Raw genomic sequence first — 26637 nt, 5'->3', positions numbered from 1 at the left:
TTGCTAGTAACCTGCACAGTTTAAAATGGTTAGTCTATTTTTTCTTACAGAATATGGCCTATATCTACCACAATAATTATTAAAAAGCTTAGGTACCCGGGAACAAATAAATTCTGTGTTCCAAGGCTGAAAAGATTTAAGGTCACCGGAAATTTGTATTTTTCGTGAGAAAAGTCCCAAATATTTCCTATTTTTCTTTAAATCTAATCAAGTACTGTTGGGACCAGGTCTAAAGACAGGCATCAGGGGTTAAACTGGGAGCGAGCAGGACAGAAACCAGCAGCCAACCAACACACAGAATCATCAGATTTTATTTGGTACATAAAGAGACAAAAACCTTTTTTTTTTCTTTCCTTTTCTTTTTTTTTTTACGGTGAGCTGAGCAAGCCCACCTCTTCTTATTATGGTAGAACATATCCCAATTTAACCCCTGGATTTACATTCATGTGAACATGATAGCGTATAATAGAGACCTAACAAGTGACAAGACAGTCAAAAATGTTGAAAGGCTTCATGCAGTGCTACCTCATAAGATTTACATTGCTTCGACTGTTGAGAGAGCAAAATCATTTAAGCATTTCTAATCATTGTGCAATGGTTTCGTTGTGACTCTACTGATCATAAAGTAAGTGTATCCATCTTATTTAAAAAAATACAAAAGCTGTGATCATGTACACGTGTCATACAGCATCTATGAGAAGCTAATGCAGTTTGCAACAGGGGGAGTGTTCTGGTTTTCCTCTTGTCTCTGTACTGTAGATTTCTTTTAAAACCAAATGCATATCTCTAAGACTGGAAATTATAATTACTGTTACTGATAGAAAGACTTGTGTAACTAAAGATATGAGCACATGTGAGACTAAGAAAGCACAGACACCTGTAATGATTGTAATGTGAATCTGGTAGTGCTTACAAGCTTACATGCAGTTAATGGTTGGAGATGATATAGAGAACCAAAAACAATAAATACATAGTATAAAACATAATTTCATATCAATATATTAAAATACTATTTAAAATAATATCTTAGACAATATTGTAATATGAAATTGACTGATAAATAGTTGGTAGGCCTACACAGAGAAATATATAATTTTAAGTATCTGTGTCCTTCATAGTTTTACTGTTTTGACTAAAATGATGTCGATTCCAGATTTCCCCCAGTGGGTAGCAGTACAATCCAGAGAGCTAATACATTTTCTTTTTTTTCCAACAATAACAATGAACTTACAGTACACAGTCCCATAATAAAGATATACATACTGAATACAATATAAATGTCAAGACAGAAAAATAGAAAAATATCGATAGAAATCAAAAGTCAAATACATATCGGAGAAAGTATACAGAGTAAAGTGTAGTTATGAGTCTTTGTGGTTCTTGTTGTAGCTGGAGCTTGTATTGGCTCTCATTGTTGGTATATTGGCCGTGTACTTCGGTTTTTTTGTTTTTTTCCAGTCCTGACGCACGCTCGCCAACACACACACACACACAAACACACACACACATGCACGCACAAAGTTCCACACATCTGCAAGCACAGACACATGCAATGGCACACATGCCTGCACAGTTGCAGGTGTGTACTCATCCACACACATACCGTACACGCACACACACACACACACACAGACACAGACACACCCACACTCACATGTGCGCACACACACAGCTCACATGACCGTGCAGCATTTGCAGGTCTGTTTCTTCTCCTTTTCCTTCTCTCCTTCCTCCCCACCTCCATCAACCTTTTCTTTCTCTGCCATGCTCCCGTTGGGTGGAGCCTGCTCTTCTGTGGCTGCCTCTCCTCCCGCTTTCCCCTCCCCATCCTCGATCACAACAAACTCAGCCTTTACGTTGCCGTCCACCCCTTCCATTCCCAGGGCTGTGCGGGTCTCCTGCTCCTCTTCAACGGTCTTGTAGCCCATGAACACCAGGGTGACGGGGTTGTCTGCGCTAGCTTGGTCAGGACTGGGACCCAGCAGCTTGGCCTCAATCCCTGTCACCTCTCTCTTGGGGGTCTGACCAGAGGTCTGCACTACTCCATTTTCACCTATAGGGAGCACCAGAGTATCATTGAGAGGTTAGGAGGGTGCAGAAGGAAAGAGGGCGGTGAGGGTAAGTGGGCAAGCCAAAGAAAGAAAGGAAATATTGTTTTAATGACCTCCGGTGAAGAGGAACAATTTAATATAACAAATAAAGAGGCCACTATTAGCTCACTTTCTTTTTTTGACACAAGTGTTCAGGCTGTGTTACCGTGGTTTCATGTGTGATCCCATGTTGCCATGGGTACCAAACTTACCTCCATTTTCTTTGGCCACACCCTTATCGGCTGGGGCGCCTGTCTCCAGTTCTTCAATCTCTTGCTCCAGCCTGGCTCAGGAACACATGAAAATGAATCATTGATTAATTAATTATTAAAATAATATGTAATGTGTTTATGTAATTCCTCTATACAACAGAGATGCAACAGAGATTATACTATGATATATATATACTTTGAGTATACAAATGAAACAAGGATGACCAAGACATGTTCTTTAAATATTAAATGTTTCTTAAAATCTTGCCGCCCATATTATCCACAATGCCCTTAAACCATTTACCAATCACATTTCTACGCCTAAACACAGCATTAAAATGTACAAACAATACTGACTAGTTGTTCATATGCTATGTACATATGCTTGGACTTGGCACCCGGACATACACACATAAAAAAATGAGAGAAATTGTCAGTCTGGACACTCAAATTGGATTACATCACATGAAATCAAAAGCATCATCTTCCCTGTTTGCTGACCGTGGCTGCAGTTCGAAACGTAGCTACACACATCAACCACCTCAGTCTCTAGTGTTGTCTACTCCATGATTAATATTGCTGTGGCTTGAAGAACGAGTGGATACTTTTCCATTCTCACTGCTGTTTACAGTTTTTCATTAGTATTGGAAAAATTTACCACTAGAGAGATAATGTATGAACGCCTACATTTTCACCATAACTACCGCACATACTTGACCTGGTCACTTGCAAATAAACCAATGTTCTGGAGAGTCTGTTAATGAAGATCAGACATGCAGAGGTTTGAAGAAGCTGACCTGAGGATGACCTGCTCCAGAAGTTTGGTCTTCACCTCGTCCTCCTGCAGACGCTTCTGGGTCTCCTCCTCGGCTGGAGCCCCATCTAACAACCAGCGCTCTCTCAGTGCCTTTGACTGCAAGTGGACACAACAAATATAGACATGTTGTTGCTGAAGATGAATACGGGGAATAGTGATTAGGTAAGTCAGATGATTTGTTTCCCTTTTCTGTAAGAACTTTGGTAATAATTGTGAAAAGAGGAATACGGTTTACTGCTCCTGAAATCTCCATGTTGGGTGTATGAGTGTGTATGTGTTCTATTATGAAAGGATCTCATAGAGGACCTTTGATCGTGCATATTTCATCGGGAGCAGCTGATTAATTCATTGGCAGAACTTCAGTCTCCCAGAATGCTGCATGTTATCACCCTTTTTCACTTGGACAACAGTCTATTTTCTCTCAGAAGAGATTAGTGGCACTTTCAGTGAGCGAGAATGACAAGCCCTTTAGCTAATCTACAACAAAAATCTACCAGGGAACGCGTCCAACACTTCTCTGCTGACCGCTGCCACTCAGTGATTCTGTCACTTCAACTGCTGCCAACTTGTTGTTGCCAAGTGGACTATGGCACCCAGCCAGAGCATCAAGGTTTCTGGTGTTGCACAGAAAAAGCCAAGCTAACATATAATTCTCCTATTATTATACTCGTTTAAGCATGGGATTGGAAATCTAGATAAGTTAGTGAAAGATAAAAACAAAATATTTCTAATCTTAAACCCCATCAAACATTTCCTGGAGCTTGGCAATGATTACATGAATATTTTTACTGCCAAGTTGACACAAACTGTGACTAGATTTAATGACTTTAAACTGTAGATAAAGTTAATTCTAGGACAAGATAATTAAAAACACAAATATTAATTGAAATAGACCACAACATGTGTATAAAAAGTATATGTTTTGTTCTATTATGGATATTTCACTTTATTATTCTCTTCCTTCCACTTCTTTGCCTCTTTTTCAATCAATGTTTATTTCGTCTATGAATTTCCAGTAGGCCCAGTATCCTTATCTTTACTCTCCATCCCCATTCCCTTCTGTAGATAAGCTAATTTCAAAGCAGATACTTGGCATGCTTTGACGTAAATATAACAATGTGTCCCACTCGCAGCTGTTAGACAATGCAGTGAAAGACAACCCTGCCTGGCCATATGGAAAAGTGCAAGAAAAAGCTTGTTTTCGCGAGTTGGACTGAAAGTCTGGACCTGTGCTTGATGTAAATTCCTCTCTAGTGATGCAACAAGATTTTCTACAGAAAACTCCCAGTTTTTTTTCCCCTTTTCTGACTCGACCCCCACCCCTTCCTCTCTCTTGCGTGTATCTACTGTATATCCGTCACGGGGTTTATGAACTCGAATTAGGCTGTAAACGTGGTGTATCTCCCTCAATTTCTATCTATGTGTATCTGTTTCTATCTGTTAAAGTGCTTGATGTTCTGTATTAACTCTTACTTTCACCATTGAATAATTCAGCTCCAGACACTCAGCTGCACAGAGCTTTACAGCACACACTCACACGGTGTAATTCAACACTCTTCATACCCCAGCCCTGCATGGTCTCTTGGGCGCTGAATCTAACCCTACTTCCCTCTCTCTCTCTCTCTTTCTCACTCTCTTTCAATCTCGCTCACTCTCTTGCCACACCTTACTCCCCTAATGCCTGACATCACTATTGTACTCACTCATGCGTCCGCAAACACGCGCACACACACACACACACACTAGTCTGCACGGACAGGCGTAAAACTGGGGCGCTGAAGCTACGTCTCTCACTCCCCATTGTTCTTTGGAGTAAAAGCTGCTAACGTAGCAGACAAAGGGCGGAACTGTGATATACACACACACAAGCGCGCGCACACACACATACACCCAAATGTACTGAACAGCTGTAGGGAGAGCTTCATTTCAAAATTCATTTAGCATCTCTCCTTGTACAAAGTGACACTCCAAAATTCAATTTCTTCAAAATAAAGTTCATCCATTCCATGTAAGTCTTATTACTTTGTCACCACAGCATTTAAAATTCCTTTTTGGTTTTAAAGGAATGGTTTGACATTTTGGGAAATATGGTAATTTGCTTTCTTGCCATGAGATAGAAACCAATAGCTTCCTGATAAATATTAAGCTACAGCCAGGAGGTGTGTTTAACACACACACTGGAAAGGGGGAACAGCTAGTCTGTCCAAAGGTAATGGTAGGCCACAACATGCTGTTTTTACACAGATCTAACATTTTAATAAGGCCTTGTTCAGACTGCCAGTCCAAATCTGTTGTTTGGCATCCAGATTGATTTTAGAAAGCCTGGACAGGAAAAAAAAAAAACACATCAAATGCGAATTTTGCAAATTGGATCCAGACCAAATTTTAGAGGTGGTTTGAAATGTGATTCCATTCGGATTTCTACAGATGGGTCTCTGTCCGGATGCTCTGACGGCTCAAATTGGATTTCAAATTGTCTTATGCGTCACTCGCACCGTGACACACACAGAGACGATGTCAATTCCAGAGAGACGGAGTACGCAGAATCCATGCTGCTACTAGCAGAGTGCTATTGGAGAGTATAGTTTTTTGGCGCTATGGAGGATAACTTGACAGCACGATTGTTTGGAGGGTGAGATGACAGACCTCCTTTTCTCATGCTTTCGTGTTGGAAATCCACCTCACCAGTGTAGCTACACCTACGCCCAGATGTCCAGCAACCCATGCAACCCATGCAGATAGGCCAGTAATGTCTGGACAGACAAATCCCATCTGATCACTCGCAAATAACATTGCGGACAATCTGTCCTCAAGATCTGATTTTACAAACAAATCAGATTTGCGTGCAGTCTGAACAAAGCCTAAGTAAGCTTTAGAGGTGCTGTTAGTTGGATTTTGTTGTCTTTGGATGGAGCCAGGCTAACTGTTCCCCCTGTTTTTGTCTTTATGCTAAGCTAAACTAACCGGCTGCTGGCGCTACTTTCATATTTATCATAAAGCCATGAGAGTGCTATCGATCTTCTCATCCAACTCTCTGCAAAAAAGAATGGAAGCGTATATTTCTCAAAATTTCCACCTATTCCTTTAATAACTTTGTAAAAGCATGTCACTGGTAAGTGCTTGTAAGTCATTTTAATTTTGGAACAATACTATTCACATGTTCTTCTATGAACTGTGAGTTTCCCATATTTAGATAAAATGTTGACATTTAGAGGGACTACCGACTGTTGCTCTCATAATCACATCTGCCATGTCCTGCTAATTAAAAACAGAACTCCGATTAATGCTTGCTGTGTTAACAACGTTGTGTTACCTCATCTCAGCATCTTGTCTGCATTGTTAGGATACTGTAGTAGTGTGATTTAGTGGTGGGGCAGGTAGACCGTTATAAAAATGTGGTGTGTAAACTGAAACATTTATTGGGTTTCCACATGAATGCTGCCTCTGGTAAAGGAATACTTGCTGTAGTTTGCACAAAGAGCCTTTTAATGCTCCTGTACAGCGTGATTACACTTCCCCTGTGTGTGTGTGTGTGTGTGTGTGTGTGTGTGTGTGTGTGTGTCTGCATGTGAAACGAAAGCGGGGTGCGGTGGGTGTACGAGCTGTTTCCTGTTGGTGGGAGTGGGACAAAAATCTGTTTCCTCTGCCAAAGCCCTCCGCATTGTCTGAGGCTCCTGTGTTCTTTTATGAAGCGACGCACACAAAAACAATCAGGCACACACATATAGATACACATTTATACATACACAAAGGTTTGCTCCGAAAATAGAAAAAGTGGGAGCATGCAAGGGTAACCGCACAGGTCACAATCAGTTTTGCCGCAAACGCACACGTGTCTGCACAGGCGCATACGCACCACAACCTTTGCTCTTATCTGTGACCTGCTGAATTGTCCGGGGCTGAAATAGCTTTGATAGTGCTGACACATGTGCTGACAAAAGCCTTGGCTCTGATATAATGAGTGTGTGTCCGCATGCATGCAGGTTTGAATGTGTGTGTGTGTTTTAGGGAGTGTGTGTGTGTATGTGTGTGTGTGTATAAACAGCTTGCGGAGGGGTTGCTGGTGTTATCTGCCGTCCATTCTGAACATTCCATGACAGCGGCGGTTAGGGAGTATCTCACAATGTTGGTCTGATATTTTTGAAAAGAATCGCTGAGTTTAATATTGTTGTGTGGGTGTCCAACATTGCTCACACGTAGGGCATGATTCCCGAAAACACAGGACTGACCATCAGTTTGTTTTCAGTTCAGGAAAGGGTTGGGGAGAGGCTGGTAGTGGTTGAGTTTACACTTTTATTCATAAATACATTAATCTTATCAGTGCAATGGCTCCAGCGCATTTAAAACAAAGCTGGATTTGGCAAAGAGGTTAAATACGGTGCTGGGTGCAAATATGAAGTTCACTCACTGCACTTGAGGTTTGTCCGTTCACACCGGACGGTGCAATTTGTAAGTCAAGGTGAGGGTGATGATGAAAAAAAAGGTCCAAACCAAAGACAACACAAGTTACATCTGTAGTGGAGTCACATCTAAGATTTTGATTTTAAATGACGCAGGTACTGCTTTTTTTACAGAAACATAGGGGAAAAAAAGACAACAGGATAGTACAGTGCGTTCATCCCTAAAGCAATAGGATAGACGAGGAGAATGGATGAGGAAGTGAATGTGTGCTATGGTGTATTAAAAAGGAGTGACTGCTTTTAAACTAAAGCTCAAATAGCAACCCATCACACCCTTCACACCAGTACAATATATGTTAATCTTCCTTCCTCATTTACCTGAAAGGTGCTAAGCACATCTAATTTCCAACTGTCTTTCTTGTTACATATTGATTCAGTATGTACAGCCATGATGAATATAGTGCAGGCACTCTAATGACCATATGCATTGCTGTAAAGTTCGTGAGGTGTTGTGAATTAAACTGAAGCTGTAGGACTTGAAAAATAACACTTGCCGCATCGTTTTTCATTCTAGGATTGAATCAGGGATGGATTTCTTTCCTGGAACTGATTCATACTGATGTCAGCATCTGTCTACCTAAGGTGGAAATAACAGGTAAACTGGAAACGTGTTCAGAGACCACAACTAAGCAGATAAATGTATTAGGCAAAAGAGGCTGCTGGTGTATTGGAGGGCAGGAAGTAAGACTATGCCAAGATGTGGAGAGACTCTGACTGTGTGTTGTGCACTGTGTGGCGATTAAAGCTCAAGAGAGGGCAACCTTTTGGTGTCAAACCTGTAACATTCCCCGTGAGATTACACCTCCGATATATTTTTGATCTTTTTGGTCTATTGCCTGCTTAAATCGCAAAGTACAGTAAGGCCGCCGAAGAGGAGCATCACGACCCCACTAACTGTCTCATAATCAACTAACTCACTGTCCCCTAAACAGCAGCAAACAAGCACTACACATGTTCGTGGACAATGCTATTTTTGTGTCCTCTTTTCAATCACGTGACATCATTACAACTAAAGCATTCTTATTGTAGAACAAATGGGCCGAGTGCAAAATGTGTGCGCACGTGGACGTATGTCTGTACCTTGAGATGCTGGAGTTGCCGTCGATCATCATCCAGCTGCCTCCTCTTGTTTTCAATCTCTGTCTGCTTCTTCCTTTTCTCCTTTTAGCACACAGACACATAGTGATTTCTATGCATTCATCTCACGATCAAAGTGGACACAACAATACCACAAACATAAATAGTCCAACTACTTTCGCCATGCTATTTCATTAATACGATTAGTTACCGAAGTTATTCTTGAATTGAAACTGAAACTCAGGCATCTTATTGGCCATAAACAGTAAAACATTTTGAGCATCACCAAGCAATAGTCCGGTTGTGCCGATGATTCGGTGGTAGTCTTTAATGACTGTGGCTTATGTGTAAGTCAATGTAATTGTGAATGCAAGAGAGATAATACGAAAGAAAGCGATAGCAGTTGGTATATGTATTTACAGTCTGTACTGTATATTCATAGGCACATACTATCAATTTAAATATCAAGTGAATTCAAAAAACTGTTTGATATTGATTTTTGGTTCTGCTATGCTAATGTTGGTAATAAAAGCTGTATTTAGTAATATTCTGATTAAACAATTTAAATTTCACACAACTACATGAAATACCTTCTATACAGGCTAGTCCAGTTGAGTGTTTTTTTTTTTTGAGGATTCAACATTTCAGGATATCCAAATAAAGTTTTGAACGGCCATGCAATGACTTTGAGTTATTGGCTCGTGAAACCACTCACCACAAACCAAATTCAAATGTGTTTTAGTCACTATGTCTGACACCAGTTGTAAATGTCTGGGGAGAAAAAAAACCTGTTTACAATTTTGTATATGAGATTATATGTAATTATACTGGACAGAAAATATTGTGTCACATTATGTGGATATTATGTCAGAAAAGACAGAAAAAGAAGATATAACAGACCAAAGGGATGAAAGACCAAAGGGGACAGAACAAAGGGAAGAGAGACACTGAGAGATACAAGGACAGACATAAAAAAGGGATTCAGCTGTAGCTACTGCATTGGCTTTCAATGTCTGCTAACAGGTGAAGGAGATGGGATCTAAAAGGTCGAGTCATTATGACCTCCAGTCACATACTGACAAGCAGCAGGGATTTGTTTTTTCTACAGTCAACAGTGTGTCCCGATGTGCACTCTCTATGTAAGTATATGTAGCGTAAATAAGTGTGTGTATGAAAGAGAAAGGAAGAGACAGTTTGTGTATATAGAAATAACTTACAGCGATGGCCTGGAGTCTCTCCTCTTGTGACACCTCAGCCATCCTGATGGAGAGAGACAGTTTGAGAGAGAAAGAAAGAAGTACAGGCACATATGACCACCAACATCAGACATTACACACAATGACAAACAATTTTCCTTAACCGTAGCATTCACTCACCAGCCATTTACCTTCCAACGACTTCCCAGTGACTCAGGTTAAATATCTGTCTGCACTAAATTAGTGTCTCTTTCCTGTCAGGGAGTGTCACTGGAGGCATGCTAATGTGCTAGTGGGGCACTGCTGGAGATTCCTGCTCTAATAGGTTCCAGACCACGGCTCCAGGGTGGAGGATGGACGGAAGCGGTGCTGAAGCCAGAGGGGAAGGACTGCGACTGTTGCTCGTCTGAGACGGGACAAAGCTATCACTATATCATGCTCGCAAAAAAAGCCATATATCTTACATCAAGTTTCTCGTTCTTCTCCGCAGGTAATGATGGATATTATCTGGTCCAATCAGAAAATTGCTCAACACCCCCGGACCAAGTCAAACATCAGGCATACAAAGTGAATATATATTCATAACAGGGGCTGGCATATCATCTGAGTTGACATTCCGATAAATGAGGAATGTTAGCCAGTTTTCATTTATGTTGTTTAGCAATGTTTATACAAGGGCTCAAGAAATCTTTGCTAACTGTGTTGTGCCCGGACAACTGTGTGGACTCTTTCATTTTAAAAATAAATCAGATGAAATTCTTACTTTGAAATTCTAGAGCTGAAACAATTAGCCTGGTAATCTGTCGATTAACAGTAAATTAAGCGGCAACTATTTTGATAACAGATCAATCGTTGAAGTCTGTTCTCAAGCACAAATTTCATAATTTCAGTTTATGGATTGCAGAGTTTTCAGAGTTTTGCTGCTTTCCTCTGTTTTAAATCCTTGTAAAGTGAATATTTGGTTTTTTGGTTTTGGACTGTTGGTCGGACAAAAAACAAACCTTAGACAACACCACCTCGGACTCTGTGAACCCGTGATGGCAATTTTCCACTGTTTTCTGAAATTTACAGAGCAAACGATTAATCGATTCCTTGAGAAAAAACAAAACAGATGTATCTATAATGAATTTAGTTGCCGTCCTAATTACGATATCTCAAATTTACATATAAGAAACTTGGATACCCTAGGTTTTAATATTTCTAGATCTGAATTTATGTACAAGGAAATTCATTACCTGTCAAACCACATTATGTATGAGTTTCAAAGAGGGATGAGATTGTCACCTGATAGATTTACTTGAGTGGAACAAGTGAAATCATGAAAACATCTGAAATTATTAAGGGTGACATGTCCCTATTTTCAAATAAAATTACAATATCAATAGATTTAATCATTTTTCTATAAAATCAAGAGCCTTTGGAAACTTTATAGTCTAGCCAATGTCACCCTAAAATTAAAGACACTTACTTCTGTATAAATGCACTGATTTGGCATCACATTGTGAAGTACTCAAGACCCAGAGAAGAAGAGGACCTCTCTTACTCTGACTAGACTCCCAGATTGCTTGTCGTACAGCCCCTAACACCATTTCAACACGCTGCAGTGTGCCTTCTCCAGCCCGAACTGAAACTGTATCACAACACATATGGAATTCTCATTTCTCTGCACTGCTCCAAACCAAACTCTTACAAAAGTACTTCGACAAAACCTCTCCGCATCCCTCTCCACCCACACCTCTCCAGTGCCAGTAAAAATTGTTAAACGTTTTTGATTGTGTCACTCCCTCTGATGAGTTGCCAGGGTCCCCGATGTCACTATTTGAATTTGCTTGCATCATTTCCCAACCAAATCCTCACAAAGCTGGGATTGTGAGGAAAAAAAAAAAAATCAAAAAAGTATATCAATAGACCACATCCCTTCAGGCTCGCCCCTTGCTGTAGGGATCATCTGATTGCAACATTTTTGATTTCTCACAAAAAGGCATGCCGTGCAACAACAGTGGCCCCTCTCAAAACATAAAGAAGCATAAATTTTCTTTCATGCTTGTTAGTCCACTGTCTAATCAATGGAGCTGCAGGACTTACAAAAAACCTCAGGAGTGTATTATATCAGGGACATCTGTAACACACAGAGTGCACATTTCTGGCTTTTCTGCACATGTACACACATACATTCACACAACACACTGTTGCGCCTCCAAGCCACATCACCATCACATGGAGACCCTTTAGAGAAAAAGTGAAACCACAACCATGTGATCAACCCACCAAGTACACACATAAAGACACACACATACCGTCTAGACGCATCCCAATTTTCGCCTTTCCCACTGATCCAGCACAAACAGGAAGGGCAAAAAGATGTCTGGTAAAATCAGGCTTAATAAGAGAAAGCAGTACAATCAAAAAGGAAATACACCTTGACTAGTAGGAATCAATTACAAATGAAGGGTCCCAATCCAAAAGTACATTATGTTGTGAAGACCTTATTTCAGATAACGTTTATGTTTTTGTCACTATTTGACAGTGTTTTATGGCCTAAATCTCCTAAATCTCCCGCCCTTCCTAGTCCTCGGGTTACAGGAGAAGCAGGACAGCTAGCTGACTGCGCATCTGGGAACCCATCAGGCCTGGAAGCACCAGCTGAACTGTGTTGTTATGATATGACTGGCCATCCTGACCTGGAGAATGTCTCCCTGAGCATGAGCAGAGACAAGGCAGGAGGCACCCACAGCTGACGGGAGGCTGGAGGCACAGATGGAACGAGCTGCACATTATTCTATCAATGTCAATTACGTCTGTTGAAAAAAAATGCTTCATTAGTTGGGAAAGACACTGAATTCCCTGAATAAACCAGCATATACTCTATATCTGAACTCGCTCAGTCCACTCAAAAGTTTATTCGAAATGGCTTACACCAAAATCCCATCATAGTAGCTCAAAAGTTATCTCAAGACCTTCATCTGACTGGAACTTATTATAATATGTTTGATTAGTTGCCAATTTGTCAGTGCAAAGCTTTTGGTTTTCTTTCATAATTTTAATATCGTAGTTTAGTTTTTAGGTTTTATACTGGTAATGCTTACAGATACTGTTCAACATTTGTTCCAAGCCAGTTATCAGCATTTATGAACAGTTAATTAGGGCTGGGTATCGTAAACTCCTCAAATTCATTAATCTTTAATTTAGTCTTACATAAAGTGATCATTTGAAATCTTTGCCTATGTAAAACAGTCTAAAATCATCAAAAAGTATGAACCTGAAAGTCTATCCTTGATTTTGACGGTTCACCTACTAGCCTTTTCCAGAGATTCCAACTGTTTTAGCTGCTATCGCCTAATTCAAGATGACAACTGAGCAACCTTTACCTGCTGATCGAGACAAAATAAAAAGTTCTGCAAAAAGCTAGTTAGTCGACCCTGAGTTAGGATTTTTTTTTTTTTAAATCAATATAATTTCAAATAGGGAATGGAAGGAATGCCAACTGAAAACATTCAACCCCCAACAAACATCTGAAAATCTGCCATGTCGCCCTGTGAGTTGACCACAACTACCCGCTTCATGCCAAAGTAAATAGTAGAAGTCCATTGGACCAGCCGGGACTGGTCATACTATTGAAACCTGAATTTTAATGCTAGCCCTGCTTCTCTAACCTCTGGACTACTGCTGTGATGAATTTTTAAAATGAATTGGAAAAATTATTTCCACCTTGTTGGGGCATCGTGGGACTTTGTCCTGCTGCCTGTCTTATAAATTATTGACAAACAGGGAGAAAGCAAAGCAGACACATAGACAAGCATCTTTGCAGCATAGTTAGAAGAGTAATTACATTTATGACCGAGACAGGAAGAAATCCTGGGAGGAAGCCTGTCGCTCACAGACGGGCCAGCAGAGACATATTGAGACAGATAAATATAATAGATCAACAAAATCAGTCAGACGGGACTGAGAGAGGCAGTGGTGTTAGCCGGCAGGCTTACACTAATACTAGGGATGTTTTTGACAATTTACCAAGGCAGGTGCATGACAGAAGAAGTCAGGGAAATGGACTAATGACCAGCCCTGTTTCCTGTTGAGTGCATGGCTCCTGCAGCATTTGCAGAAACACATTAATAGCCTGCATAGAGCACCAGCACCCCCTTCTAATAGCACTGTCCTCGTGCTCGTCTGGCACTAGGAGTCACTTTACACACTCTCTATCTGCACTAAAATGCCCTAAAAGTGATTACCTTAATGCCTATAGAGGTAAATGAATAATAAACATGCTGAGCATCTTTGTTTAGAGATATCATGTTGGCCGAAAGCCCAGCCTGGATTTAAAACTCTCCTTTCCAAGGTGAGAAGAATTGGCTTTTCTTCTGCTGAATTGGCAGGGTGCACCAAACCCAAAATTAGATGCAGCCCTCCATTAAACATTACTGGTTTTGGTTAATCGTAGTATCAAACTTGCACGTCTCATTGTTCAAAATTATTGTCCTTGCTGTGACAAAAACATGACATTAGAAACCTTTTAAAGCTGTTTTTGTAAAAGGAACCAAGTTTGTTACAGCCAAGTGCAATATGTTAAGAAACATTGTTTGGGTGTTCATTACTTACGCTACACAGTCTGGGAGTAAAAAGATCAGCAAGTACGTACGTGCTCTACCGAACTGTACAATGAGACTAGTTACACTGTGTGACTCCAGGACAGCCACGGGCCGTCCGTCAATGTGTCTGTCGGCAGTATTGGCAGATTACAGCAGGTCTCATCACCACTAATCTAGGATTATCTTAAACAAACACCACCGTAACCTGGAATTGGACACTGCAACATCCTGATTCTGAGCCTCCCACGCTCGCGCGTATTCAACTGCACAGGATTTTCAGAGCTTATTGTATAGCATCTATGCTTCATTAGATAGTAAACACTTCAGTGCACAATGCCTGAACCGATCCTACACTTACAACACTGCAACCGCATGGGATGTCCCTTGGCTTGACGAAAAAGAATGACATTAACAAAATCAGGAAAAAAGGAAGAAAAATTGTGATTTTTCCCAAGGAGGATTCAGTGCATGGGCTCTGTAGTTTTTTTCTTTTTTGAGTCAATCCCATATACACCAAACTGACCTTTTCTACCGCACCAAATCCACTGTTGAGAAATACACTTTTTACTCCTTTTTACAAGCTGGGGGAGTCGTAAAGTCATGAGAGATGAACTAACACAGTGTTGGTTTTTCCTCTTTTTATGGGATTTGTTGACTATAACAAAAATATAGAATATTTCCAGTCTTATCCTTTACACCTAATCATTACTGCATTTTAAACTAATCTGAATACTGAAGTAGAACCCTGGTCTGAAATGTCTGTGCACCACACTAGGTGCGTGGAGAACTGTTATAGGCTTGTTGTCAAAAGAGAGACTCATTCTCATTAACCAATCAGAAATCAGAGAGGCAATCAGTTAGATTGAGCGTTGCGTTAACCCATCCGACCAAGTGGAGGAGACAAGCAGCCAAACAGAAAGATAGAAAAGACACTGCGGTGAATCACGTTTTCTGTATGTTACCCATGCTCCCTAATGGCATGTGGCAGCTGCATTTCACAGAAAAGTTACAAAAAAATAAACTTGAGAATAGTGCTATACAGTTATACAGTGCTAGCATGCAGACTTTTATAAAAGAATAACTACCTCCTGAAAAGGAAATATGTTCACTCAGGTGTTAGTTTAGACCAGCAAGAACAGTTTACCTGGTATGGTGCAGCCATAATGAAACTCCCCAGCACACGCACAAGCACACTCACAAAAACTAACTCCTGTCTAGAAATGAGATTAAATGGAGAGGTAGAAAAATAAAAAAAAATAGAAGCTAAGGAAAAATTACATTAATAATTACTATACTTACTGTTACTTACTCTTAAAATCTGGAAAGATCCCAGATGCGAACAAGATAGTAATTTCTGGCCAGCCACAAAATTAAAACCAGTTTTTGGTTTTAATGCTGTATATGGTGGGAGTGGTATATATTGTATATATATATATAATATATATAATATAATATAATATAATATAAAGACATGCACACACATATACAGATACATACGCTGTATATACGCTGTATATATACAGATTTCAGCCACAACATGATCGGTGTACACACAAAAATAATACTGTCTGGCATAAAAATGTCTTCAGAAATAATGATGACTGTGAAAATGACTCTTGAGCTTAATGACCCAGGCCCTGCATTACAAAACTGAGAGACTCTGGAAAAGGAAGTTAATCCCAAATGCCCTTCACACTTACTGTGTTGGAGCGGCACTTCTCTCTCCTTCTCTCTACTCCCCACTTCCACGGCTTCCTTCCTTGTGGCCAAAAGAGTGCAGGGATAACAATACTCCTCCCTGCCTTTTTGCCCCAGCCACGCACACACATTCAAACACACACACACACACTCATCCCAGGCCAGCATGCACACCACGACTCCTCCACCACTACCCAAGCAGCCCTGCATCCTTCTATCTGAGCCACAACACAAACTGTGCCAAATATAAACAGTACAGTGCCAATAAAAACTCTAGGAAGTCTGCTGAGGTCACATGTTAGTATTCCAGGGGTAAGAGGGTAAAACCTCTTTTCCCTGAGGTCACCCATAAATAACAGCTCTTTCAATACAGAAGAGGGTGAAATACTGTGTGACATCTTTGTCGAGAGGACAAATGTGAAGCCACACACAGACCGAGACACCATATCAGTCAGATATGGGGAAAAGAAAAGGTTTTTTTAAAAATCCGATTCTGCACTTTTTAAACCAAAACAATATTTTTGAGAAATTCCAGTCAGGGTTCCGTGAAAACCACAGCACAGGGACAGCTCTCCTAATAGTGACAAATTCACTCCTCTGTGCTGTGGATGCCGGTAGATGCTCTATCTTAATTCTTCCAGATCTCAAATATTTACTGTCTTATTTAATGTTATTTAATATCTATTTTTACTGCTATGCAGATGATACTCAGGTCTACCTCCTCCTCAATTCCCCAAATCAGTCCAATGTAACTTGACTACCAAACTTTCTTGAAGAAATTAAAGACTGGTTGGCTCATAACTTCTTTCAGTTAAATGAGGACAAGCCAGAGATCCTACTCTTTGGCCTCCCACACCACACCACTGTTACTGCCGTCAATCACCTCTCTGCACACATCAGAACACATGCTAAGAAACTAGGTGTTTTTTTTGATGGGGATCCAAATTTCAATAGGCAGGGAAATTCTGTTGTAAGGTCCAGCTTCTTTCAAGGCAAAACCATGAATGCATGAATGACTCTTTCTAGATCGGAGGGTGATAAGAAATGCCTAATATCATCCAGGCTGGACTACTGCAACTCCCTCTATCTAGGTATCTCTCAGGCTTCCATTTCCTGTTTACAGCTAATTCAATATGCTGCCGCCCGGTAATATACAAGGTCCAAGAAACGAGACCACATCACCCCTATCCTTGCATCCTTACACTGGCCCCCTTTAATTTCAGGTTAAACTTCAAAATACTTCTAATTGTCTACAAATGTCTCCATGGTCTCACCTCTACATATACAACTTCTCACCCCGTACAGCACCCCCAGAGCCCTCAGATCCTCCAACCATGGCAGGTTGACTGTGCCCTGTTCATGGAGAAAAACAAAAAAACAAAACAGGGACAGGGCTTTTTCTGTAGCGGCTCCCAGTGTCTGGAATAGCCTGCCAAAGGCTATTTGACAGGCTGAGTCTGTTGATGATTTTAAGATGCACCTTAAGACGCACTTTTATTCTCTGGCTTTTAAATTTGTTTAACCCATTTTTATTTTTATCTGACTCCTTGGCTTTTAAATTGTGTTTAAACTTGTTTCTATTTTAATAATTTTATTTCCACAACTTGTGTTATGCACATGTGTCTTTAAGCTTGTATCTGCGTACATATACTGTATGTCTGTCTATGTGAAGCGATTAAAAGCCAAACAGGTTTGCACCAAAGTTCTATATAAATTTAATAAACTTGAAAAATGAAACTTGGATAACAGGTCACTGCTTCAGATAATCTTTCCTTGAGGTATTCATAGTGTTGCACTATTTTGTACTAACAAAATGTGACGGGAAAAAAATTATGTGAAGAATTCAAAAAAGTTCAAATCTTGGCTTCTTTTTCACCTCTGCATGCCTCGCCAATTGCTGTTTGAGGTGGACATAGTTCTCGGATTGTCAGTTTCAGAAAGTTACAAAAATTATTGCTCTGCCCCTTGTTAGTGCCCTCAAAGACTCTGAGCTTAGGCATCGCCACGCTGTGTCTCTTCTGCAACAGTAAACATTTACACTGCAAGTCTGTTGAGGCATGGTCTTTGCTTGTTCATTTTTATATATCCAGGGAATGCATGCTGAGTCTACAGCTGTTGTGAACCTTCATTGATCCCTTTGTTTTGATTACCGCCACTGCATGGAAGTTGGAACACAGGTTCGGCTTGTAGACTGAAGAAAAAACAGGTGCATGGTGTCTTTGATGTCACTTAGAGCTCCATGTTGGGATGTTTGAAAGCCTAGAGTTTAGCTCATCGTTGGAATCAGAAAATCCAAATTTCGGCAGCAGGGCAAAGTGGCAACCACCATGGCTGAGAGTGACATAGAGGCCTTTTAGCTCTGCACCCAGTGAACAATGTTATGATTGACAAGCAGCACATTTTTACAAGGGAATGACCAAAGTTACTACAAGGACAACTCAGAGAACTGGCAAAATGCTGAGGTTGGATGCTTCTGGCTGTCAGAGGGAGAACAGGAGATAACGACAGATAATAAGCATGATAAAGACTGGGTTGTGCGACATCACAAAGCTGCTAGCTGAACAAGAATATAGCCATACCCAAAAGTAAGTAGAGAACAAATTACATGCCCTGAAAAAAGATTACACAAAGGTCCATGACCACAATTAACACTGCAATGGATTGGGTTTCATGCAATGGCCCTACTATAAAGTAGAGCTACAACAATTAATTGATTAATTGATTAGTTGATTGACAGAAAATGAATTGTTTTGATGATTGATTAATTGTTTGAATTATCTTTCAAGGAAACACGCCAAATATTCTCAAGTTCCAGCTTCTCTAATGTTAAGATTTGATGTTTTTCTTGCCAGACATGGTAGGAAACTCAAATCTTTAGATTTTGGACTGTTGGTTGAATAAAATGAGCAATTTGATCATGCATCATCTTCAGCCTTTTGAAATAATAACAGGCAGTTTTTTGAATTTTTTACAGACACAATGATTGATCTATTATTCAAGAAATTCATTAGCAGATTAATAGATAATGAAAATAATTGTTAGTTGCAGACCTACCACAAAGCATTGGACAAGTTACTGTAGAACAGAGACATTTTGGAGTCAGCTTCTAGCAGCCATTAGAGGAACTTCATACTCAGGCACTTTGCACTTGTGGTTGTCACTTGGATTAGCAACAGGACAGCACTTCTTCAACTGGGAATCTTGACAAAAGAGCTTGAATCTGGGTGCTCCAGAAATGTTTGCCATGAAATATATACACTAGAGCAACTTGATTTTTACGATGTGTAGGAGTGTTCTCGCAATTACTTAATCTTAATGTTAAGTATATGCACTGCAATAAAAAAATCTTGGTTGAATACCCAAATATCCTGGCCTGGATAGCACAGTAATCTAATCATCTAATCTATCACCTGATTACTGGTATATTACAAGAATGTTGCACAAAAATGCCTCAAATCCCTGTTTGTGTCTCTCACTATTAAGCTATAAAAGTGTTTCAAGAAGTTGGGAGAGTTAAACTGGGCTAGTTATTCTAATGATTGACTTTTTCCTCAGTCTGCATTTTTTGTGAAAGCAGTGTAACAACATTAGCATCAACATGACCTGCTGACTGCACTGCTTTTATGTTTACAGACACACCATCTCCATAGTATATTCCATAGTCTCCTGTGTCCTGGTCTGCTCTCTACATCTCTGGTCCATCAACAAACTGTATATATCCAGCTATAAGAAGGCTATGCACTTACATTATTGGAGTATCCTCTCAGCATTAACACCGGAACCATTAGGCCAAATAGGTGCCTCCCCTTATGGCAAGATCCCAGTCCCCACTTAAGGCTCTCAAGAGGCTCAAGAATTGTTTATGCTAATTTCGCATTCACGTGCTCCTAGGATGGTCCCATTTCCCGAGTTGGGAAGTCATTCTTCTGACTCTGGTGTGTTCAAGTGCTTTTAAGTTGGAATATGGAAACAACATGGATGCTACAAAGAAGACGTGTTGTATTTTATTGCTCAGAGCATCCCAGATTTATTAGTGTACCAGTAAATTCCCTGAAACCACCACAAAAATTAATATGGAAAACATGAATTTGCACCATTAATCAAAAATTTCTTACCATCAACCGAAATTTACTTTCGTTCGCCATGTTTCTGCTTCTGTTCACGATGTGACAACTCGGCAAGTGTTGTTCCGACTTGAGGGAGTGTTCATGTGAATTTTCCCAGACGGGAACTCATTTTTCCGATTATTCTGACACCACATGAATGCACTGTAAGGATGGTTGTCCAGCCTCTTCTGGGACTGTAAAAAATTATATTCTGGTTTTTAAACCAGATGTTCATGTGTCTAAGGGTGTGTGTGCAGTGTTAGGTTCAGGTCATCTACAGTGCAAAAAGATAGATGATCCCTCTCTGCTGCTTATCAATAGTGCTTTTGATATTATCTTTGAAACAACACTGATGATGGTCATATGACTGTGTGGGTGTGTGCGTGTTTCAGGAGGGGTGCATATGACACACACACACACACACACACACACACACACACACACACACACACACACACACTCAAATGAACAAACACATACTGCTGAGCATATTTCTCTCTGAGATTAAAACGACTTAATGGCTAAAAATGACAATTTATCTGAAGACAGACTATCTGCTGGGACGAGTGAAAAAACAAATCGGCTTTTGCCTCATCTGTCACGATAAAACAGCAAGAAGGGGGGTTTGTAATGAGAGATAATCAGAAAAACAGAAAGAAAACGTGAATATGCAGGAGGAAAAGAGGAGACAGATTAATAGAAAGAGAAAACAAACACGGAGACAGAAAGGGGAAGGTGGAGCGCATCGCATTGTCTAATAATATGTCATATCTCAGAGTCCAGATGTTACTCTCTATCACTCTGTATACTTACTTAGCAAGCTTTCACTTCCACTTCATCTGTCCCCTTACAGTACCATCTTTCAGCACAAAACAGTAAGGGCTTCTGTAATGCCTGTCATTCATTTTCCACAAGTAGCTTACTGATCAGATTTTAGAACAGCGTAAATGGCAATAACTCGGTAACAGCAAGGTCAGTGCGGGTAATTAGCAACATCCACCACTCTAGGGCTACTCGCTTAGGGCACAATATGAACCAATGAGAGGCCTGCTGTCTTCTGGTAATGATGTTGTAACAACCAGTTATGCCACAGAAATGCTAGGAGATTGCATTCATGCAATAGCTGTGACATTGCTCTAAAATTACAATATTGCTGTCACTTTTAATAAAGAAGTTACTTGTAATCCCCTAGCATTTTCTTTAAACGTTCTGTAAGTGATTTTTTGGCCACTTGGGGGGAAGCGGAAACGATCTGTACACACACCGACACTGACATATTTTAAGCAAACAGTTGCCTATTTACACATCCAGCAGATACAGAGCAACCTTTGCATAAATGTGATGTCTCCGCTAACTCCTACAGGGCAAATATCTGGCTTTAAGCATCTAAATGCTCCACTGTGTTCACCAGCTAGTCACTAACTTTGTCCGTCGCTGTTTAGTGCTGGGCAGGTAGTGTGCAGTTGGTTTACCAGAGCTCTTTTGCCGAAAACCACTGCTGGCTTTGCCTGGAAATGATGTTGATGAGAGCGGTGAGACTGAACCAAAACAGTAAAGTCGTGGGCCGGAAAGCCAAAGCAATGAGCTGAAAGCTAAAAAGCTCTGCAGAGCCGAGGGGAACTGCAGAGTCGGGCGATAAATCTTCGTGGATTTGTCACTGCAAGCGAGCCATTTCACATACAAGTAGTCCTGTGATCCACTGTTAAAAAAATGTTGATCATAGCCACTTTAATGATGCACAGGCTACACACTGGTGGGACTTGACTGATAGTGTAAGTAAGCATTGGGCTGTAGAGATGGATTTGTGCCAAATCAGCTTTTTTGCACGGATATCAGCAACCACACTGTAATGTTATTTGGACATCCTTTGCCCATTTAAAGTGTGTTTATCAGGGACGTTAGTGAGCGTGCTCTTTTGGGCAACAGTATGACCATTCTCCTAGTCCTACTCAGGAAGGATTTCTATTGGAGCAATCAGGGCCTCAGAGCTTACTGAAGGGCGGTTTGAATGTAGTCGGTGGTACTGCATTCACATTTCACCTAATTTTTCACTCACAGTCCAAAATTAGGGATGAGTGACCTTCCGGTTGCCAGCCCGTTTTCCCTAAATTGGTAAAAGCAGATCCTTCCCAGTGCCCTGCCTGCCAGGCCAGGAGACAGTAATCAACACACACAAATACACACGCACACACACACACACACACAATCCATCTTTGTGTCTCTGGCACATGTGCAAAGACAGACTAAAATGCACGCAAAAAGCTGTACATATTCAAACACACACACACACACACACACAGATACATACACAGTCATACAAGCACACGAAAACACACACACACACACAGAAATGTGGCTTTCCAGAGTCATGATGCCGAATGATGATTGGGTGGACAAGACAAGTGCTGTCAGCTCCACTGCGAGTTGCTGACACAACACAGAGCAGCCGACCGGATATAGACCCTCAGCTCACACATGGCCAGGCTGAGGCCTAGGGTGGACTCAACATGTCTCGCACATACAATAAAATGACAGAACGGACAACAAACAGGGACAGAGATGTGCCACTGATATTTTTTTCTTCCACCTTTTGTCAGTCTGATCTTTATTTTCTCACCAAACATACAAGTGCAACTCTTCATTGCTCGTCCTAACGCTCATAAATCTTTAATACTGACGTTTTAAAGCGTACGTAGTGTGATCACTGCCTATTTGTGATGATCTGCCCATGCCTCAGTTATGGCAATGCTTTAATGTATGGGCTAAGTGATCTGCATTTTTGTTGTATTGAGTTTTTGGATGTATTTTTGTGTATTTTGTACTGGGTGATAACAAAGGACAAATTTCCATTCTGTTAGACACTGAAACTAAACCGAGTAATCTCGCAAAAACAGAGGCTGTGATCCAAGAGCACCGTAAGTTTTCTGGCTTCTAAGCTATGTTCCCTGTGGAAAGTGGGTGTCATGCAATGTTTCATTTAATTACTCTAGATGAGAAATATGGTCAGGTCTTTGCTAGATTTCTTAAGTTTAAGTACAGCTGTGACACAGCACAGAATATTGCAAAGAGAGCCCAAAAATGTTTACGGTGCTGAAGCCCTCTTCATCTGATCGTTACACCGAGACACATCATTCCTTGCACTCGTCTTAACCTTGAAATCATACCCTTAGGACTTCAAAATAAAGTCACTTTGGCTCCTTGTCGGCATCAACACGCATATTAATAACCTGGGATGACAGATGGATGACATGTCGCGCTCAAAGTCACCTCATAAGTAACTGTCATGGAAGAAGCGTCTGTAACTTTGACTTCACTTATTTTCCCAGCATTTCCAGGAATCAAACAGGTGTCAACTCCAGCTGTTTTAATGAATAAAGCAAAGCGCTGATGTCCTGCCTGTACTCTGAGGACTCACACGAATTTCCTGAGAAATTTAATGGGTGTTTCATGTTTGCAGACGCTATGCTATTGTCATGCACTCGCCGGTCTTGTCAACAAAGGTGTTGTCCACACAACAGTGACATCGGTTCACAGGACAGAAACCCAGGAAAGAAACAATGGAGGACCAAACAAAAACGTGGTCTTTGTCTTGCTGTGATCAAACATAATTACATCAGAGACAGAAACAGAAGTAGCTCAATAAACTAAACACAGGCCTACGTGATATTGTAAGAGGATCGAGGAGCCAGACTTCATCACCAGTGGCAACCTGGGCTGAAATGAATTTGGGCTAAACCCCAGGCTGCTAGAGATGCACGGTCTCGTTCCCTGCTATCCTGGAACCCAACGGCCTGGCCCGCTGCACCGTGTAAATTCCAGACAGGAGTATGTCATGGCCAAGGTTTATCAGCTCATGCGCGCCATGTTGGAGCGGACCGCTCTCATCACAACACAACATAAAATACCCGGTTACTCCCATCTCCTCCACAGCCTGCAGCCAGTCAGCATCTCTCACCCGTTTGCCGTGACGGCCACGCACGGCTGGCGCCACTGGAAATGCACCGTCGAGGCACCAAAAAAAAAAAAAAAAGAAAGAAAAAAAAGAGAGAGAGAGACATCCTGAAAGACTCTCCTCGCAAACAGATCGATATTACATGATGGACCATCAAAGGAATTCGCGTAAACATGTCATCCTGTTACACCTGTCGTCCTGGCTGCATCGTGGCTTGAAAGTGCAGTACAGTAAAGAGGCCCTCTAGGCATGTAATAAAGGATGTTGACATGACATGATAATGCAGCCATTTTATTCTATAATTCGCCTCCAGATCAGCGCCTGACTTGACTGTGAGCTTCTCTCCCCGAATGTGCATTTAGGTCCCTCGCAGGATGCGGCGCCTCTTGCGATTGCGAGTTGTGAACCTCATTAACGCGGCGACCGTCACACGGCGTTTAAAGTGGGGGGTTTTCTCTAGGACCGAATGACACCGTCGATATTTTTCTCCTTTTTGATGTCCCCCCCACCTCCGTTCCGCCCTGTCATCCCTCCTGTCCGAGTCAAAGGATGCTGCCGGGGCTGGAGGCTCAGATATTGCGCCGCTGCGCAGCCAGCCTCCGGACAAATCACCCAAAGCAGGCCAGCCACACGAAAACACAACCACTGCACCCCACAAAAATCACGACTTACTCAGTTGCCGTTCGCTTCCCGCCGCAGACGTCTTCCGCACAGGGTGTCTTCTTGTTTATTTCTGAGCGTCAATTCGGAATACTCTGCCACCCCTTCCTCTCCTCCTCCTCCTCTTCCTCCTCCTCCTCCCCTTCTCCTTACTCTGGCTGGCACTCCGTCTGTTATTGCCGAGGAGATGCCGCGGGCAGCTTGCGCGCACAGCCCGACAAGAGCAGGACCCCGATGGTTTTCCCGTCGAGCGAAAAGGACGCACGGCGGAGGTGGCTCTGCTCTCGGCGCAAATCTCATGGGCTGTGGGGCGTCGTCTGAGGCAGGTTGTAGTGTAGTTAGTGTACGGGTGAGGGGGCGAGAGAGAGAGAGAGAGAGAGGGAGAGGGAGGGAGAGGGAGAGAGAGTCAGAGTGGTATGTGAAGGGGAGCGCGGAGGGGAAAAGGATACGCCTCCCTGCCTTGTGGAGATAATGGGGCCCTGGCCGCCCGTGTTGACTGAGATATGGGTCCTCCTCTCCAAACGAGGGCCCTTGCTGGCCTTCCTCCAGCCTTATCGTGTGACGTCCAAGGACCCAGGGCTGTCTGCCTCAGGGCTGCAGAAGAGCGGTCTACGTGCAGCCCGAAATTGGGATCCAATCCAGTTCTCCTACCGGGGGAGATAGGACCGCGCTTTCATTTCGGCTGCCCCCCTCCTCCATCTAGTGGTGGACAGGGTCAACGTCAAGACTCCTTAACGTGATTTCATCCTATTACATAAATATCCTCAGGCTCTGAGGCTGAATGGCAGCACAGCCTCGAGCAGTGATTTTGAGCTGAGCTGGGCGATTATCTATCAGCTTCTTTTTTTTTTTTGTTAATCAAATCAAAAACACAGGGGAACAATCGCACGGAATTTAAAAAAAAACGTTGATATGTTTAAACTATTCTGCAGCCTTATTGTGACTGATTTTCTTTCTTTTTTTTTTTTTTTGTCTGACTCAAATGACTCTTTCACATCTGCATCCTCAGATCAACCAAAACATGTCGCACCTGCACCCGACGCCCACCAGGTGGCGTTCGTGTCGCAGACACGCTCGCCTCCTAGTCCGGGTTTCTCGTCTGAAAACCCGTGTCTGTACATTCACCTGGCGATGGCTAGACCAGGAAATGCTTGTTACTTTTTGACATCGGGGAGGATTTTCTCACACTTAATAAAATGACATGGGTCATGGGTGTTAGCCTCGACATTATGTTGTGCTTTATGTGTTTTAGAATACATTTGTACTCAAGGAGAATTACTGAGTGGTCAACTCACTCAGCTGAGGAGAACAGACAAAATGGTTTATGTATCCCTGGTAGATTAAGGGATTAGAGCTACTAAACTAAACGTGGAAAGTGGTAGCATTTGTATAAATTCGAGACTCCTGACTGTCCAAGTCCCTGAATTTGGCTTTTGAATCTGATGAATTTCTCTTTACAACATTAAATATTTATGGCTAAAACAGCAGCTATCAAAGTTGAATTCTGGGGGAAAAAAACATCCAACACTCAGCCAATAAACCAATATACTTTGTCCAGACTTGTGTGTGTGTGTGTGTGTGTGTGTGTGTGTGTGTGTGTGTCAGCTCGTTTTACTATATTCGTGGGGTCTGAAAACTGGGAGCCTGCTATACGTGTGGGGTCCCCCATAGGTTTAACTGGCTTTTTGAGGGTTAAGACTTGGTTTTAGGGTCAGGATTAGGTTTAGGTTGAGGTTAAGGTAAGGAGCCAGGGAATGTCTTACGTCAATGAGTGTCCTCACAA

The 26637-nt window shown here is 41.6% G+C and overlaps 1 protein-coding gene across 1 annotated transcript; it reads right to left on the bottom strand.

The window, feature by feature from the left end:
- Nucleotides 1–293: 293 nt before the first annotated feature.
- palm1b (paralemmin 1b) lies at nt 294–25234 on the bottom strand. The gene is made up of 6 exons (XM_040137118.1): nt 24867–25234; nt 9874–9916; nt 8660–8740; nt 3100–3215; nt 2303–2373; nt 294–2053 (listed from the first exon to the last, which is right to left on the bottom strand). The coding sequence occupies exons 2-6, from the start codon at nt 9913–9915 to the stop codon at nt 1674–1676; spliced, it is 690 nt and encodes a 229-aa protein (XP_039993052.1). The 5' UTR covers nt 9916; nt 24867–25234; the 3' UTR covers nt 294–1673.
- Between the last annotated feature and the right edge of the window lie 1403 nt (nt 25235–26637).

The sequence above is a fragment of the Xiphias gladius genome, chromosome 10, assembly GCF_016859285.1.
Source record: "Xiphias gladius isolate SHS-SW01 ecotype Sanya breed wild chromosome 10, ASM1685928v1, whole genome shotgun sequence".
Taxonomy (NCBI): Eukaryota; Metazoa; Chordata; class Actinopteri; order Istiophoriformes; family Xiphiidae; genus Xiphias; species Xiphias gladius.
This window is presented reverse-complemented; position numbering and strand designations above follow the sequence as displayed.